The following is an 18,220-nucleotide window of genomic DNA, read 5'->3' on the forward strand; positions in this document are numbered from 1 at the left end:
CACACACTGATCTAGGAAGAGATGAGCAGTTTATCAGTAAACAGTTTCTGAGGGTTCCTGGTACACTCTTGAAGTGTGCAGCAGAACCAGCCTTTGGACTATGAAGAATAGACAAGAGAAATGGAGTTGGAAACAGGGTAGGGAGAAAAACAGGCTAGGCTGCCCAGGTGAGCCATGGAGAAAGAGGCATTATATGGACTGCACCCTTTATTCGATGGCATCCTTAGAACATTAATGTGCCAGAATTTAATTTTGATAATGGATGCTAGTTTCAAACTATCTTATTTCCTAATACTGATTTTTTCTTTTATTTTTTTATTTTTTTAAACATATTGTTTGTTATCTAAAGATTTATTCACTTGTTTTGTTTGTATGAAACAGAGACAGAAAGGTCATGAGCCATGTCAAGGTGTGCACTTAGAGGACAACTTCTCAGGTGTCTGTTCTCTCTCCACTTTGTTTTGAGGTAGGCTCTTGTTTCTGCTATTACACTGCCAACAAGAGCCTTTCAGCAACCCTTTGGTCTCTGCCTCCCGTCTTGCTGTAGGAATTGGATGTACACCACACATCTGTCATGAGTTCTGGAATTGGAAATCAATCATCGGACTTGTGCAGCAAGGATTTTAACCCACTGAGCCATTGCCCTGGTCCTTAAAGATCTTTTGATTTATGCTTCACTGACCACTCTAGCAAATTGAAAGTTAAGAAAGTATGCCTGTTTATGAATAGTGATTGTGTTTAGTATGTTGGTCATTTAATATTTTCCATTGATTGGATTTGCTACCTGAAGAACTTTCTCTTGCCTTCTTTGGATGGCAAATGTCTCTGCTGTGTCACCTGGTAGACTCTCAGATAGTTGCTGTAGCTCCTTCTTTTTTTTCTTGTGTTGAGGATTCCACAGCAGCTGTTTTGTACTCCTAGAGAATGAGACAGGGCCAATCAGCAGAGGGACAAAAAGTGAACTCACTTATTAATAAGTTTAGTGTCTGTTTCTGATTAGAAAAGTTGGAGTTTGGGAAAGGGCTTATGAGCGAAGTGCTTATTGTACAAAGTATGAAGACCTGAGTTTGGATTCTCAGCACCTCTGTAAAAAAAACAGGCATGATTTCTACAGTCCTAGCAGGCAGCTGGAGATACCAAGATCTGTAGGGCTCACTGGCAGCAGTCTTATCTAATCAGTGAACCAGAGACCTTGTCTCAAAAAATAAAAAATAAGGTGGAGAAGCAATATTGACCCTACATGAACCTCTGACTTCAACACATATGTTCCCAGGTATACACATGAGCACATGTACATACACAAAAGTCACAATTCTCTAAGTGCTAAGTGCTGTATTCACATAAATGTGGGAAAGTATACGACCTGGTATTGGATCATGATGAACAGTAGAGGCATTCCCCATAATCTGTTTTACCTATTTTTGTTTGGTTCTAGGAATGTTTCGGAGAATCACAGCAGTTGCCACTAGACTCTTCACCAGTGATGGCTGTGAAGGCAGCTTCTATACTCTAGAGAACCTCAATGCACGGGTTCGATCCATGGTGTCCACGCACCCAGCCCTGGTACTGCTCTGGTGTCAGATCCTGCTGCTCATCAATCACACTGACCACCGATGGTGGGCAGAGGTGCAGCAAACACCCAAGTAGGTGCACAGCTTCCCAGGCCCAGGCCCAGGCAGCAGCCCAGTGTTTGGCCTGAGGCTTGGCTGCCATGAGGGCGTTTTTATTTTCCATTCTTTGTGAAGCTTTGTAAAATTTTAGCTTCATATAAATCTTTCTTTCTTGGGTACTGTTTTGTAGGGAAATGTGGTCTGGCTACAGGCATTCAAACTCAACAGCTGCTTTTTTACTGTGATTTTCTTTGACAAATTCTTTGACACTGTTCCATCATGTGGGCTATGCTTGTCAGGCTCTATCCCTCCTGCTACGTCCTACAGCTTTCGTTGGTTCCACAGCCAAACATGTTGCAATGTCTTAACTTTGTTATGATTAAATGTGTTCTGGGTATTCTTAGATAATGAAGGAATTATTTAGCAAATTTTGAAACTGATTGGAAGTATTTTATTAATTTATTTTTATTATTCAAATAAACTTTCTGGTCGTGGGTGGCCCTCTATTTTGCAAAGAGTTTTTAGGCTTAAATCTTAGCGTTCAGGTACTCACTGAAATATCTGAACATGTTTGGAAATAGAAAGCTGTGAGCCCTGATGAATCATTCCTTAGTGTAGTTTTGGACAGCTTATTAGTCTTTGTGGAGGGAAATTCCTTAAGGAAGAATATATAGGTGAGGTTAGTGCCTCTGCTTGATGAAGGGAGACCAGGGGTTCCCAACTTTTACATATCCTTGTTGGGAGCATCATTGCCTCTTTGCTGTGTGCTCCTTATGATGGTATCTCCAAAGAACATAGAAATGTTACTTTCTGCCACCACATGGGACCACCTGGGGAGGCACCCACAAGATCATTTGAACTGCTTAGAGAATCTCTTAAGCCTGACACATTAATGAAGCATTGTGAGACCTAGTGGACACTAAGCCTAGCTCTCTATTTCTCATAAGTACATGTAGATCAGCCTTGAAGCTGTTTAAAACATTTTAGTGCAGGAAGCTGCGAGGGACTAGGAGTTTGCATATATTCCAAGCCTCTGCTGCTAATACTGCTACCCCACAGACTGCTCTGAGCACTGGGGTGTCTCAGCATCACCCGTGTTCATTCCTTTCTTCTTTCTTTTGCAATTTTTCCTGTTCATTTTTTTAATTTAAAAGAATGTTTTTAAGTTGAAATAGAATCACATCACTTCCCCACTTTTAACTACCCTCCCTCAAACCCCTTCTCCATGCCCCCATTTTCACATCAGTAACTTCTTTTTTATTATGTTTGTTACATAAATATATGTGGTATGTATTATGTATGCTTATATGTGTATGCACAAGTAATATATAAATGGGAGAGGCTAGTTCTCATCCCAGCAGTTATTAGCTACCTATAACTCTTTGTCTAGGGATGAGATCCTATGAAATTTCCCCATCTACATTATATACCGTATGCATATACATGTTATAATGTATGTACATGTAACAATTACATATATTACATATATGTTACATAATAGAATTATTACATTATATACATGTTACTGCCTTTGTTGTGGTCTTGTTTATGCATACATTTCTCTCCTAGACTGCTTCACATCAGACTTTTTGGTATTCTGGCTCCTACAATCTTTCTGCCTCCTCTTCCATAATGTTCCCTGAGCCACAGATATGGGAGTGTAATGTAGATGTATCCACCAGGACTGGGCTCTCCACAATCCATTGATCTCACTCTGCATTGTTTCCAGTTGTGGTTTCCTATGATTGTCTCCATTTGTTACAAAGAGAAGGTTCTTTGATGGGGATGGTAGCTACAAATTGAAGCTCAGAACTGGGTGTGGTGGCCTATATCTTTAATCTCAACCTTCAGGAGGCAGAGGCAGTTAAATATCTGTGAATGCAAGGCCAGTCTGGTCTACAGACTGGTCATAGCAAGTTTGAGGCCAGCCAGGGTGACACAGTAAAACCTTGTCTTAAAAACAAAACTGGCAGCTCTGACCAAAGGTACTTACTGCTAAGCCTGATTACTTGAGTTTAGTCCCTAAGACCCACATGCTAGAAAGAGAATTGATTCTTACATGTTGTCCTCTGACATCCACAGGCACACTGTGATGCACATGCACACAAATAATTTCTTTAAAGACTTAAAAAAACTGGTTTTGTCATGGAATATCTTATTTTCTCCATCGATGGTGATTGAAAGCTTTTCTGGGTATAGTAGTCTGGGCTTGCATCTGTGGTCTCTTAGTGTCTGCAGCACACTGTCCAGGTCCTTCTGGCTTTCATGGTTTCCATTGAGAAGTCAGGTGTAATTCTGATACGTCTGCCTTTATATGTTACTTGACCTTTTTCTTTTGCAGCTTTTAATATTCTTTCTTTATTCTATATGTTTTGTGTTTTGATTATTATATGGTGAGGAGACTTTTTTTAATCCAGTCTATTTAGTGTTATGTAAGCTTCTTGTAGGGATATCCTTCTGTAGGTTGGCAAAGTTCTCTTCTATAATTTTGTTGAATATATTTTCTGTGCCTTTGAGCTGGAGTTCTTCTACTTCTACCCCTTAGGTTTGGTCTTTTCATGGTGTCTCAGATTTCCTGGATGTTTTGTGTTAAGAATTTATTGGATTTAATGTTTTCTTTGGCCGATGAATCTATTTCCTCTATAATATCTTCAATACCTGAGATCATCTCTTCCATCTCTTGTATTCTATTGGTTATGTTTACCTCTGTAGTTCCTGTTCACCAAGATTTTCCATATCCAGAATTCCCTTTGTTTGTGTTTTCTTTATTGCCTCTATTTCAGTCTTCACATCTTGAACAGTTTTAACTGTTTGCCTCACCTGTTTGATTGTTTTCCTAGATTTTCATGGGTTTCTTTGAGAGATTATTGATTTTTTTCCCCCAATTTTTTTGTGTTTTCCTGTATTTCTTTAAGGGAATTTTTCATTTCCTCTTTAAAGGTCTCCATTATCCTCATAAAGCTACATTTAAAATTGTTTCTTCTGCTTCTTCTGGGTTAGGATGATCAAGTCTTCCAGTTGTATGACCACTGGGTTCTGGTGTTGCCATATTGTTTTTTAGGTTGTTGAATGAATTCTTGCATTGGCGCCTACCCATCTCTTCCTTCAATTGGTGCCGGCAGTGTCTTTACCTCTTGGTCCAATCCCTGCAGTGGCTATCTGTGTCTTTGAGAACTGTTCTTTGCTTTGTACTGTCCCTGTCTCAGGGAGCCGCTGAAATCTCTCTTGGTTTGCTCTCTTGGTCCTCTCTGTGTTTCAGAGTTCCTCTGAGGTTGCAGGGGAATAGGAGGATTTGGGGGCAGAGCTTGTAGCTTGCAGGGTCTAATGGGTCTGAATGGATGGGGTGGGGGTGTTGGAGCAGCCTACCTGCGGGAAGCTTGCCACCTGACTGGCTGGAAAAGCTGAGGCAAGTGGGGGTGGGGCCCGAGGTTTTGCCCCCTTATGGAGGGCCTAGAAAGTGGGATATCCCACTGGGTAGGTGGTCACTCAACTCTTGGTCCTCTCTGTGTAGTAGCAGGCTGTGTTTCAGAGTTCCACTGAGGTTGTGGGGTAAGGAGGATAGGAGGGTTTGGGGATAGAGTGGGACTTGTAGCTTGCAGGGTCCCATAGATGGGGTGGGCATGTTGGAACAGCCTGCCTATAGGAAGCTCACCTGCTGGCTGTCTAGAGAAGTTGAGGCAGGTCAGGGACTGGCCCAGGGTTCTGTCCTAGTATGGAGGGCCTACAGAGTGGGGTGCCCCACCTGGTGGGTTGTCACTCACCTCTTAGTTGTTGTAATAAGGGCGGCGGGGCTGCGTCCCAGTACCCCGCTGCCCACAAGGCTAGCTTTACCCGAAATAATTACACGGACACTGTATTCTTTTAAACACTGCTTGACCCATTCTCTTCTAGGCTAATTCTCACATATTAATTTAGCCCATTTCTAATCATCTGTGTGTAGCACTCCAAGGTGCGCTTACCAGGAAGATTCTAGCCTACGTCCATCCTGGGTCGGAGCTTCATCGCATGTCCCTCAGAGAGCAGAGCTCTCGCCTCTGCCCGCAAGAGTGGAGCATTGTGTCCCTCTGAGGCGTCTGCCCCCGAGAGGAGAGCTGTTGAGTCTCTGAGCTCACTTCCTCTTCCTCCCACCTATGTTCTAACCTATCAGGTCAAGCAGCTTCTTTATTTAATCAACCAATGACCTTCCTCCATCACTTAGTCCTCTCTGTGTAGTAGCAGGCTGTGTTTCAGAGTTCCACTGAGGTTGGGGGGGTACTTAGAGCTGTAAGAAATGGGGTCATAGACATTTTCTTTTCATTTTTATTTGTGGGGAGTGTTTGTATGCACACGCTTGCCTTAGCCCACATGTGGAGGTCAGAGGATGACTATGAGGAGTCAGTCCTCTCCTTCCATTGTGGAATCTAAGGATCAAACTCAAGTTGTCAGGCTTGTGCAATATGTACTTTTACTTGCTGGGTCATCTTGCCAGCTCAAGAGGGGGTTTCTAATGATAGAGATAATGGTCCCAGTTATCCAAAAGGGCTACAGATTTGAGTGTACAGAAGAAACAGTCTTGAGTTAGTGAATATGAGATTGGGCTACAAACATTGATTTTATTGTAGTGTAGTTATTGACAGTCTTTCAAAGTTGAAATTACAGTTTCTTTTATTTTTATTTTGTGTGCATTTGTGTTTTCCCTGCATGTATGTCTTTGTGAGGGTACCAAATCCCTAGGAACTGGAGTTTCAGACAATTGTGGGCTACCATGTGAGTGCTGGGAATTGAACCCAGGTCTTCTGGAAGATCAGCCAGTGCCCTTAACCACTAAGCCACTGTCCAGCTCTGAAATGACAGTTTATTCCCCACCCCCATATATTAGAATGAGAAGACCATCACTTCTGGGTCCTTAGTGCAGTATTCTTCAGAGGAGCCTCCCCTGGCTTTTCTTCATTTGTTGAGATCACAAGATCTGCTCCTAGGTAGCTTATACTCCTCAGTGGCAAGGTCATAATTGAGCATTATTTGTGTGATGATTTGATTAATATCTGTCTCTTTTTTGTATTTGCTGTTATATTCTTGTCGGGGCCATTTTCTATTCAAACCATAACTATGTCTCCTGCTAATTTCCTAATTGCAATTCCCCATATTATCCTTCAGAAGTTCTTTACTCATAGCTGTGAGTATAAGTTACAAAGCTCCAACTGAGAAAAGGGCAGGTGTTCTGTGTAATAGTTTCTTAACTGACATAGGAAACCTGTTAAAATGCCTTTTGTACATATGTAGTTAGATACAAACAGTACCATCATTCCAGGCAGTTCCCTCTTGTCTCTTTAGCCATCCCTTCCCCCATCCATGATAAGTTCTGATCCATGCATCCTGTGTGCCCAGAGCAGAATTCCATAGACAGCTCTGCATCTGGTTATTCATCAGCACCGTATGTGTAAAGTTTATTCTTGTGGTGGTAGTGATCTATGATGTATTCCTTGCACTTGCTGAGTAGTATTCCTCTGTAGATGCACTAGTTTACTCATCCACTCACTAGTTGAGGAGCAGAAATATTTGGCAGCTTTAACAAGACTTTATCCTATACAATATTTTATCAATTGTCTCTTAGTACTGAGGAGTTGCAGGATTGGTCAACACATTTCAAATGTGCTTGCCCTTCTGTGACCTCTGCCCCTGAGCAAAAGCCAGAAGGGTGGGGTGGGATTGTGTCAGACATTATGTTTTAAATATTTGGCTAAAATCAAGAGTCTCCAGGGTTTTATTTAGAAAGAAGAAAGATGCAGTGAGAAGGAATACCAAGTGGAATAATTGATTTAGTGGGGAAGAAGCACTTTGAACAGTAGTTCCACAACTGGGACCTGTAATATATTTGAAAATGAGCAGGGAAGTATGAAGTGAGACTTCTCTATGGCACCTGACGATAATTTTAGAACATGTGGAATTTAAAATAACAACAACAACAACTGATTCATTATCAAACATGACCAGTCTGAGTTCTGGAATGGACATGGTAATTGGAATTGAAGCTTTGTAGTGGATTTTTGCTCTTCAGCCAAGCACTGTAATCGTTTGCCTGCTAAACCTTCTTGTGTCCTTTAAGTGTTTTCTAGGAACAGAAGTCTGAGGTGCTTAAACACACAACACCAGTCTGATGTAGCAATGTTTGGAATAACTTGTGGGTTTGAGAAGAAAGATGAAGCATAGCCATTCAGTATTGTGTGTGTGTGTGTGTGTGTTTGTGTGTGTGTGTGTGTGTGTGTGTGTGTGTGAGCTTGCTGCTATCCCAGACACGTCCTCATTGCATCTCTCACTCCTTGTAGAAGGCACAGTTTGTCCTGCACGAAGTCACTTAACCCCCAGATGTCTGGTGAAGAGGAGGATTCTGGCTCAGCAGCTCAGCTTGGAATGTGCAATAGAGAAATAGTGCGAAGAGGGGCCCTTATTCTCTTCTGTGATTATGTCGTAAGTGTGAAAAATGTCTGTAAGGGTTGTTAAGGGAGGAGAGGACCACAGCATTTGCTGGGCAACCAGACTATTCACTGCCCCACAGATAACATCAAACTGAGGAGATGTAACAATGTTTGATTTTTCTCTGGGGTTTAATTAGAATGGCCTGGACCCATCTACTCTTAAATTTCTAAATTGATCTTCAAAGGCTTTCATTCCACTCGTTTATCACCAGGAGCTTAGTGCCTGGCACATAGCTGGGCAGTTTTGTCTCAAGGTGTAGGCCAGGCTGCCTTGATACTCACAGTGGTCTCATACTCAGAGATATCCCTCCTTTTGCCTCCTGACTGCTGGGATTAAAATTGTGTACCACCAGGCTGGAGAGATGGCTCAAAGGTTAAGAACATTGGCTGCTGGCTGCTCTCTTCCAGAGGTCCTGAATTCAATTCCCAGCAACAACATGATGGCTCACAACCATCTATAATGGGATTTGGTGCCCTCTTCTGGTGTATAGGCATACATGTGACATAATAAATAAATCTTTAAAAAAAAATGTGTACCACCCTATCCAGCAAACACTACATGATTTAACAAAGCTAAATGCACTGACTTTTGTGGGATTTTTGCAAGTTTTTTTCCGTTTATTTTGTAGGAAGGTGTTAAATGGATTTGGATTTCAGAATAGATTTTCTTTTGAGTACCACTTTTTAAAAACAATCACTTTTGTGAAATATTTAACAAAAAATAGCATCACCTATTTGATTTATGAAAACAAGTCTTCTTTAATCATATTTGTTTAAAATAAGTTACAATTACATTTTAATTTATATTTGATGATTTTTTTTAAATTTTTTTTTTATTTATTTAACTTTATTATGTTAGTTGGTGTGAAGGTGTCAGATCTCGTGGAACTACATTTTTCAGACAGTTGTGAGCTGCCATGTGGGTGCTGGGAATCGAACCCGGGTCCTCTGGAAGAGCAGTCAGTGCTCTTAACCGCTGAGCCATCTCTCCAGCCCCTGATGATTTTTTTTTAAACAAACTTGGAACCACATATACATTGCTATCATAGAGCAGAATGATTTTTAAAAGTCTGAACCAGACTGGCAGTAGTGTCACACGCCTTTAATCCCAGTACTTACGAGGCAAAGGCAGATGGATCTCTGTGAGTTCGAGGCTAGCCTGGTCTACAAAGCAAGTCCCAAGATAGAGCTGTTACACAAAGAAACCTGTCTCAAAACAAACACAACAACAACAAAAACAAAAATCTGAAACAGAGGGAAAAAACATATTTGAGCCAGCTGTGAGCAGAGGTGGTCTTATGTATCGGCACTTGAGTAATGTTCACTGTTTATTTTCAAGCCAGGGTGCATTGTACAGAGCAGTCTATATGTTCATAATCCTCCCACCTCAACCTCCCAAGTATTGGATTGTAGGTGTGTGCCATGATATGCAGCTTAATATCCATCTTTTACTTGACATTCCCAAAATTGAAATAGTTTTTTACATTTTGTTCTGCTTTTGAGAAATAATATGATATAATGGTATTTTTCACAAAAGTATAAGAAAGAAAAATTTTGTATGTAAATGCTATCAAACGGTTCCAAATGGAAAGTTAGCCAGATGTTAAAATTGATCAGGTTTTGGCTTTTGTCTAGGATTATGAATTAAGGTGGAAGGGCTGCATGTATTTTTAACTGTGGATATTATTTATTTTCTTTTAAAAAATTTGAAGTGAAACTTCTCCTGTGTTCTGGGGAGATCTATTTTTTGATTCAGCAATTCTATCAACTCTGTGGCAGTTTGTGCCTCTTTTCTCCACTAACCACTGGAGACAAGAGTAGGTATGGAACAGCTCATGCGAGGCTGGCCTACAGCACTTGATGGCAAGCCCATTTACTTCAATATGCAATTTCCTTTGTTCCCATGCATGCAAGCTCCACTAGCAAGTGACTGCACCAGACTGTTCACCTTACTCCTGTGGGCAGCCGTCCCTTGACTCTCCCAAGGAGCCAGTGCTTCTTTTTTTTTTTTAAACAGTTTTTTTTTTTATTATGTATACAATATTCTGTCGTGTGTATGCCTGCCAGAAGAGGGCACCAGACCCCATTACAGATGGTTGTGAGCCACCATGTGGTTGCTGGGAATTGAACTCAGGACCTTTGGAAGAGCAGGCAATGCTCTTAACCTCTGAGCCATCTCTCCAGCCCCGAGCCAGTGCTTCTTTTGTTCATTCTGATGCTGAGCCATTTGGTAGTGGCTCTGGGAGCTGGACATTGCCACTGGGGCTTGACTTCTCGTGGCCTCTGCCACACGACATCAGAGGTGCAAGGCTCTATAACTAGGTTTCCTTCCTTTCTCTCATGTACGTAGACACTGTCTTCACTGAACGAAAGTTTGTATTTGGAATTTGTTCTTTTCATACTCTTTCTAGCCTTCTTGTCTGATTGAAATATATCTTTTATTATATCTTTCCTAGTGTCAGAATCTCCACGACTCAGAACACTTAACGTGGCTCATTGTAAATCACATTCAAGATCTGATCAACTTGTCCCATGAGCCACCAGTACAAGACTTTATTAGTGCCATTCATCGTAATTCTGCGGCTAGTGGCCTTTTCATCCAGGCAATTCAGTCTCGTTGTGAAAATCTTTCAACTGTAAGTCTTTAGCCTGCAAGTGTGCTTTCTCTGCCTTAAAAATGAAGCACTAGAATTTTGTCAGTACCAATTACCAGTCTGAGAAAAAATAAGTTCTTGTTCCTTCTCAACATTAGCCAACCACTCTGAAGAAAACACTTCAGTGCTTGGAAGGCATCCATCTCAGCCAGTCCGGTGCTGTGCTCACGTTGTATGTGGACAGGCTCCTGGGCACTCCCTTCCGTGCGCTGGCTCGCATGGTCGACACTCTGGCCTGTCGCCGCGTAGAAATGCTTTTGGCAGCAAATTTACAGGTACAAGATGGTGGTTTATATAAAAACTTAGCAAGTCAATCAAAACATTTGGTCTATTGACCTGGTCTTGATTGGCCACTGATAGGAGCATGTATGCCATGTTTGTTATTCATGTATCTAACCAAGTGCTTTTAGTCTGTTCTTACTAATAGATATACTGTGCATACCATTTTATTCTTTTAAAGTGGGTGTGAGATTATATGTATCAAAATCCCTGATGTGTTCTTGTATGTGTAGAGCAGCATGGCCCAGTTGCCAGTGGAAGAACTGAACAGAATCCAGGAGCACCTCCAGAATAGTGGGCTTGCACAAAGGTAAGGCTGCAGCATGGGATCCTGGCATTTGAGCTACCAGGGTATAAGGACTTGGATATGTACAGGAACAAATAGCGAGACATGGGAGACTCCTGAACCTTATGGCTGTTGAAGGGATGGGAAGTGTATTTGTTGCCTCCACTTCTGGACCCTTGATGAATGAGAGTAAATGCATAACTTAGTAGCTAGGTTAGAAGGATTAAACCTGAGAGCACTACCTGGCTCTTGGCACATGCACATTACATTTACGTCTTGTTAAGTGCCATCTCTTTATAACTACTCATTTGCTTAATTGTTTGAAAGTCTTTTAGAAGCCTTTATTAGAAACATTTCCGTCTGTAGTGTGAGCATAGTTCCTTGAGTTACAAGATAAATTAAGAAAATCTTTTATCTCTTCCATTGCAGATAGGGATAGGGAACACACACATATGTACATCAGAAAGGGTGATTTTGTCCTAATTTAGTCTTTAGAGGGTTTTTATGGTGATGTTTCTTAATGGGACAGAGTATAGTCTAGATAATTTTTCAGTCTTTAGAGCCACATGATGTCATTTGACATATGAAGTATCACATTGACTTCGGATGGTAAGAGAGCAAATTGTTATTGTGCTTGACTATAGACATAGTCATAGACCAAGATGAGAAAGATTATAATTATAATACATTTGACTAGATGAAATGATTCTTTTATGAAATGGCATTCATAATGGAATAAACTGTATCATTATGGGGAAATAATTTGTACACTTGGTTGTTAGAAGAATTTATCTATTTCTCATATATTACAGATAACACTGGCTAGAAATGTATAGCTCAGTGGTAGAGCACTTGTCTAGCATGCCCAAGCCCCTGTGTTCATTCCTCAATACTGTCAAGAAAATAAAGAATAGAATAGCTTTGTTAGCTGTTATGTAGTGCATTGCCTAATAGAATGATGAGCATAAATGAAATTTCTGGAAAATATCAACAAGGTATAAATTGTGGTAATTTAAACTAACTAGGTCCTAAGTGTGCATCATGACTTTAGAATGTTCAAAGTATGTTTGACCTTGTTTTAAGAAGTTACTTCTGTTCATTGGTTTTACATGTTTCTAGGAGCCATCTTTCTTAAACTGAGATTTCAAACTAAAGGACCAACTGTTCTGTGGTTTCATTTGTGTTTCAGACACCAAAGGCTCTACTCCCTGCTGGACAGGTTTCGACTCTCTACCGTGCAGGACTCACTTAGCCCCTTGCCCCCAGTTACTTCCCACCCACTGGATGGGGATGGGCACACATCTTTGGAAACAGTGATTCCAGACAAAGTAAGTATCCTGTATATCTAAGTGTGCTGGCTGGGAACCATGTGAAGACAATAATAGCCTTTGTCTACAATGAGGGTAAGAGTAGATGTCAGTCTACACAAGGCCCCTGATACTCAACTCAGGTTTATTAGCAACTCTGCTTGTAGATTAGAGTGGAATATGGATGCCATGAGGTCCTAATGAGAAAATGATGATGATGTGTAACTTTTGTGGAGGAGTGTGGGGTCAAGGTCATGTGGCTAGTTGGCAAGTCAGGAGAAGTTAGTTGTGGCCCAGCGCCTATGATTGCAAATATTGTCAAGCACATGCTATCAAACTTTGCCTGTGTCCATCTCCCTGAACCTTCTACCTCCTATGAAGTGTTAACACCTCCTGCTACTAGGTAGTATATAATGGGTATAATAGGTTGTCACCTTCACCATTCATACTTGAGAGTTACAGATTGTTAGGACCTTGTGGGTGGGGAGGAGATGTGATTTTAGAAACCTGCAGCTCATAGAAGAAAGCATACGTTTGCCCCAGGCTTGATCTGGCTGCTGAGGAAGATGAAGCATAGCCATTCAGTATTGTGCACACTCCAGTAGAGTGTAGATGGTACAGTATCAAGGAGTGGGTAGAGGAAAGGTTGCTAACTCTCAGAACTTTGCTGAGTTTGCACGGACTGCTAGAAGTTCCATGGGTGGAAAAGAAGAGGGCATTCAGGCTCAGAACAACAGAGAGAAGATTCATGAGCTGTAAGCCCAAGGTGTGTCTGATGTCTGTACAGGCAGCCAGGGTCCCAGTGCTGCAGGCACAGCCCAGAGGAGCAGCCAAAGTATCTAACCAATCATGTTCCCCTTTTTTGCTTCTTTTTCTCAGGACTGGTACCTTCAGCTTGTAAGATCCCAGTGTTGGACCAAATCAGATTCTGCACTGCTGGAAGGTGCAGAGTTGGTGAATCGCATCCCTGCTGAAGACATGAATGACTTCATGATGAGCTCGGTAGGGCAACAATGGGAGGCCAGGGAATCACCAGCTCTGCTTATCTTTTTGAGTTTTACTTGTATCTTAGTTAGGATTTCTATTGCTGCAATGAAGCAAGCACCATGACCAAAAAGCAAATCGGGAAGAAAGGATTTATTTGGCTTATACTTACACATCATAGTCCATCATTGAAGGAAATCAGGACAGGAACAGGGCAGGATCCTGGAGGCACAAGCTGATGCAGAGGCCATGAAGGGGTGCTGCTTACTGGCTTATTCCTCATAGCTTGCTCAGCCTGCTTTCTTATAGAACCCAAGACTATCAGCCCAGGGATGACACTACCCACAATGGACTGGACTCTCCCCATCAATCACTAATTTAAAAAATGCCCTATAGGCCTGCCTACAACCCAATCTTATAGAGACCATTTTCTTAATTGAGGTTCCCTCCTCTCAGATGACTTTAGCTTGTGTCAAGTTGACATAAAACTATCCAGCATAATTTCTGTGATTAATGTATGGCAGTGTAGGGGGGACTTGAGTGTAGCAAGGGCAACATTAGGCAAAGCACATGGAGGCTCTTATAAAAAATGGCACATGAAAGCTATAATCCAGAATAGCATACCAGTACATGGGGAGTGAATAGGATGGTATTTCAACCAAATTGTATTCCTAAAGAGGAAAGTTGTTTTAACTTCATCTTTCATGTGTTTAAAGAAAATGAGTGGCCATAAGCTATAATCAGTCCATCATCATTCATTTCATGACTACATGTGTTCACTGTAGTCTGGAAATTGATTGTTAATAGCCCCTTTGTTTTAGTTAGGATTTCTAGTGCTGTGAAGAGACACCATTACCATGACAATTTTTATAAAGAAAACATTTAGTTGGGTATCGCTTACAGTTTCAGAGGTTTAGTCATTATCATCATGACGAGAAGCATGGCAGCTTGCAGACAACCATGGTGCTGGAGAAGGAACTGAGAGTTCTGCATCTCAATCCACAGGCCACAGAAGATTGTGTGCCACCCTGAGAGCAGCTTGAGCATATGAGACCTCAAAATGCACTTCTTCTAACAAGGGGCTGGCTATAACTCCTAATACTGCAACTTCCTGTGGGCCAAGTGTTCAAACATTTGAGTCTATGGGAGCCATAATTATGTAAACCATCACACCCCTGTATTATTATCTCATTGCTGTGTTCAAACATCCTGACAAACCGGGCGGTGGTGGCGCACGCCTTTAATCCCAGCACTAGGGAGGCAGAGACAGGCGGATCTCTGTGAGTTCGAGGCCAGCCTGGTCTACAAGAGCTAGTGCCAGGACAGGCTCCAAAACCACAGAGAAACCCTGTCTCGAAAAACAACAACAAAAAAAAACAAACAAACAAACAAAAAAAAAAAAACATCCTGACAAAAAGCAGTTTACAGGAGGAAGGGTTTGTTTTGGTTCACAGTTCAAGGGTACAGTCCTCATGGCAGGGAAAGCATGGCAGGAGGAGCTTGAGGTGTCTGGTCACTTGGCATCCACAGTCTGAAAGCAGAGAGAAGTGAATGCTGGTGCTCCACTTGCTTTCTCCTTTTTATTTAGTCCAGGATCCCTGCCCACAATTAAAATGGGTCTTCCCACCTCAGTTAACCTAAACAAGAAAATCCCTGATAGGCACATCAGAGGCTTGTCTCCTAAGTAATTGTAAATCTTGCTAAGTTGATCTCAGTATTATCCATCATGCCCACCATGTAGTGAGGTGCCCTATCCCCTCTAGATATAGAGGAATTCTTTTCTACTTACCCCTCAAATATCAGAAGGTATACTGCAGAGTTGGTCCAGACCTTGAAAGCATTAGTTCCCTGCTCTTGGCTCTACTGCCAAGCATCCTTAAGCTACCTTAATGGGCTGCTTTCTTGCCCCAGTGAAGACAAGGACCCACAGCTCTTTGACATATGCCAGTGGGAAAAAGAGAAGCAGAAACTGAGGTTAATGGGAGGTGTAGGGGTAGGGCACACAGGAAGAGATCCAAAGTACAGGATCAGTGAGTTAAATTTTTCCATGTTGCTAAGTGGGCTATTAACAACTATGAAAGTTCCAGCTGTGAATGTCTGATTTGGGGGTACTAATGATGAAATACAATTTTTAATATTAAAGCTTGATGTTCTATTTGAAAAATTGTTCTTTCCCCTAACTCCTTAAATGGCTAAAAATATTGGCAAAATATAATAAAAAACTGTCATATGAGGCCAGGCATGGTGGCACATCCTCTTAATCTCAACACTTGGGAGACAGAGACAGGAGGATCTCTATTTATGGCATGTTGGTCTACATCCAGGCCATTCAGGGCTATACAGTGAAAGTCTATCTCCAAATAAATAAATGAATAAGTAAAATTTGTTAAATTTTGTCATGTGAAATGCTGATTTTCCAACCAGATCTTTATCACACATAAGACCACCTTCCCTTGTTCCAGATGCTGTTATGCCTCAGGCTACAGCAGTGCCTGGCATATTAGCCTTGGTGTACTGTTTATGTCAATTAAAATTTGTCATTCTAGAATTATTTCAGAGAAATCTAAGATCATAAAAGTAAAAATACTACTGTAAAATTCAAGTACGACAAAGAAGCCAGAAGTATTTTCTGAACGTACGTTAAATGGAATTGTTGATATATTTTTAATGTATATAATATACTTTTTTAAATAGAAAATTCAACTTAGTTTTATCTTTTATCTATTTATATGATAACTAAGACCCTTTCTAGATAATATTTTTTCTACTCCTATTACTGTAACAAGTAACTTGAGGCAAGCTGCTTTATAAGGAAAAGAGGATTATTTTGACCGGTAGCTCTACAGATACAAGGTCCAAGGGCTCATCTGGTGATGGCCTTCTTGAGGTCAGAGTCCCAGTGTGGTGCAGAGAATCTCCCATGGCAAAAAGTAAGGAGGCTGAGTGTCCATGTTTCTAGAATATTTTCACAGGCATGCCTTATAGTACTCTAGTCTGGATTATCTCAGAAATAAATGCTTGTTGCATTAGCTATGTGAAGGAAAGCTTACCATCTCTGCTTTTGTTTGTCTGGCCTATAATGTTTGATCCAGGAGTTCAACCTAAGCCTTTTGGCTCCTTGCTTAAGCCTTGGCATGAGTGAGATTGCTACTGGCCAGAAGAGTCACCTTTTTGAAGCAGCCCTGGGGGTGACTCTGGACCGGGTGACCAGTGTTGTTCAGCAGCTTCCTGCTGTCCATCAAGTCTTTCAGCCTTTTCTGCCTATAGAGCCCACAGCCTACTGGAGCAAGTTGAATGATCTACTTGGTAATTTAAATATTGTTTCCTTAGATGTTTCTCTCTTTATGTGTCTCTGTCTCTCTGTCTGTCTGTCTGTCTGTCTCTCTCTCTCTGGAGTGATGGGATGGTGGTAGCAAAATGTGCAAGCCAGAGGGAGGCAAGGTCTCTCACTGAAGCTAGAGCTGCCATCTCTACTAGATTCACTGACCAATAGGCCTTTGGTGTCCTGCTGTCTCAGCTGAGGTTACAGGTGCATATCCCACCTAGGTTTAATGTGAGTGCCAGGATTCCAAACTCAAGTCCTCATGCTGTGCAGCATACACTTTATCCACTGAACCATCTTCTCGACCCAAGTTATCTTAAATTTTTTAATTATTTTATGTGTATTGGTGTTTTATCTGAATATATGTCTGCATCACATGCATGTAGTGCCCATGGAGCCAGAAGTTGGCATCAGATCTCATGGGACTGGAGTTACAGGTGGTTGTGAGCCACTATGTGGCAACTAGGGATTGAACATAGGCCCAATGGAAGAGCAGCCAATACTCTCAACTGCTGAACTATGTCTCTAATCCCAGGTTATCATAGTTTTAAAAAGTATTTCAGATCCAGCACAGTGCTTTGCCCCAAGCACATATATAGTCAGGGCTGTTGTTCTAAAACACTGGAAGGCTGACATAAATGAGAAACTGCACCAAATTCTTAACTCTAAACTGTCTTTCTTTGTTACTACTACTCTTGGACCTAGATTATCATGGTTCTAAGCCCTTCAGGAATACTGGCTTAGACTCAGGGCAAACCAGGTTCAGACTGTACGTAGCACATATGGGTGGGCATGTACAAATCTGCTGTCTTGGTGTTAGCATCGTCAAATCCACATAGCCATGTGAAGCTTATGGAAGGGAAGGGCCTATGCTCACAGTCCGAGTCACTCATGCCAGTCTCGTGTTTCAGGTGATGCTGCATCATACCAGTCTCTGACCACACTTGCCCGTGCCCTGGCACAATACCTGGTGGTGGTCTCCAAAGTGCCTGCTCATTTGCACCTTCCCCCTGACAAGGAGGGGGACATAGTGAAGTTTGTGGTAATGACACTTGAGGTAAGAGCAGCCCTGAAATGCTGTGTCTCTGTGAGGATAGGCTATGTGAGTAGCACTAAGATGAAAGCCAACAGCTGACTGAGTGTGGTAGTGAATGCCTATTAGCCCAGCTTCTTTGGAAGTAGAGTCTAGAGAATTGTGGGTTTGTAAGGATGTGTCTGGGTACAGAGCTAGAGCCTGTTTCAGTAAACCTTAGGCAGGAAGAGAATGCCTATTGGTCAAAATCTAATTCCTGACTTTACTGAGTCTTTCACCCTCACCACAAC

At 41.6% G+C, this 18,220-nt stretch overlaps 1 protein-coding gene across 2 annotated transcripts in view; it reads left to right on the forward strand.

Annotated features, from left to right (window-relative positions):
* Window positions 1-18,220, forward strand: part of Htt (huntingtin) — a 138,320-nt gene that overhangs the window by 92,892 nt on the left and 27,208 nt on the right. For both annotated transcript variants that reach the window (XR_001229382.2, XM_005365914.3), the window contains exons 41-49: window positions 1,436-1,643; window positions 7,916-8,057; window positions 10,522-10,701; window positions 10,818-10,994; window positions 11,232-11,308; window positions 12,474-12,612; window positions 13,471-13,593; window positions 16,668-16,881; window positions 17,809-17,954. Coding sequence is in view for 1 of the 2 variants with exons in the window: in XM_005365914.3 (XP_005365971.1) it covers window positions 1,436-1,643; window positions 7,916-8,057; window positions 10,522-10,701; window positions 10,818-10,994; window positions 11,232-11,308; window positions 12,474-12,612; window positions 13,471-13,593; window positions 16,668-16,881; window positions 17,809-17,954 (1,406 nt within the window). In the remaining variant the exon portion in view is untranslated. The remainder of the gene's footprint in view (window positions 1-1,435; window positions 1,644-7,915; window positions 8,058-10,521; window positions 10,702-10,817; window positions 10,995-11,231; window positions 11,309-12,473; window positions 12,613-13,470; window positions 13,594-16,667; window positions 16,882-17,808; window positions 17,955-18,220) is intronic.

This window comes from Microtus ochrogaster, unplaced genomic scaffold (assembly GCF_000317375.1).
Source record: "Microtus ochrogaster isolate Prairie Vole_2 unplaced genomic scaffold, MicOch1.0 UNK5, whole genome shotgun sequence".
Taxonomy (NCBI): Eukaryota; Metazoa; Chordata; class Mammalia; order Rodentia; family Cricetidae; genus Microtus; species Microtus ochrogaster.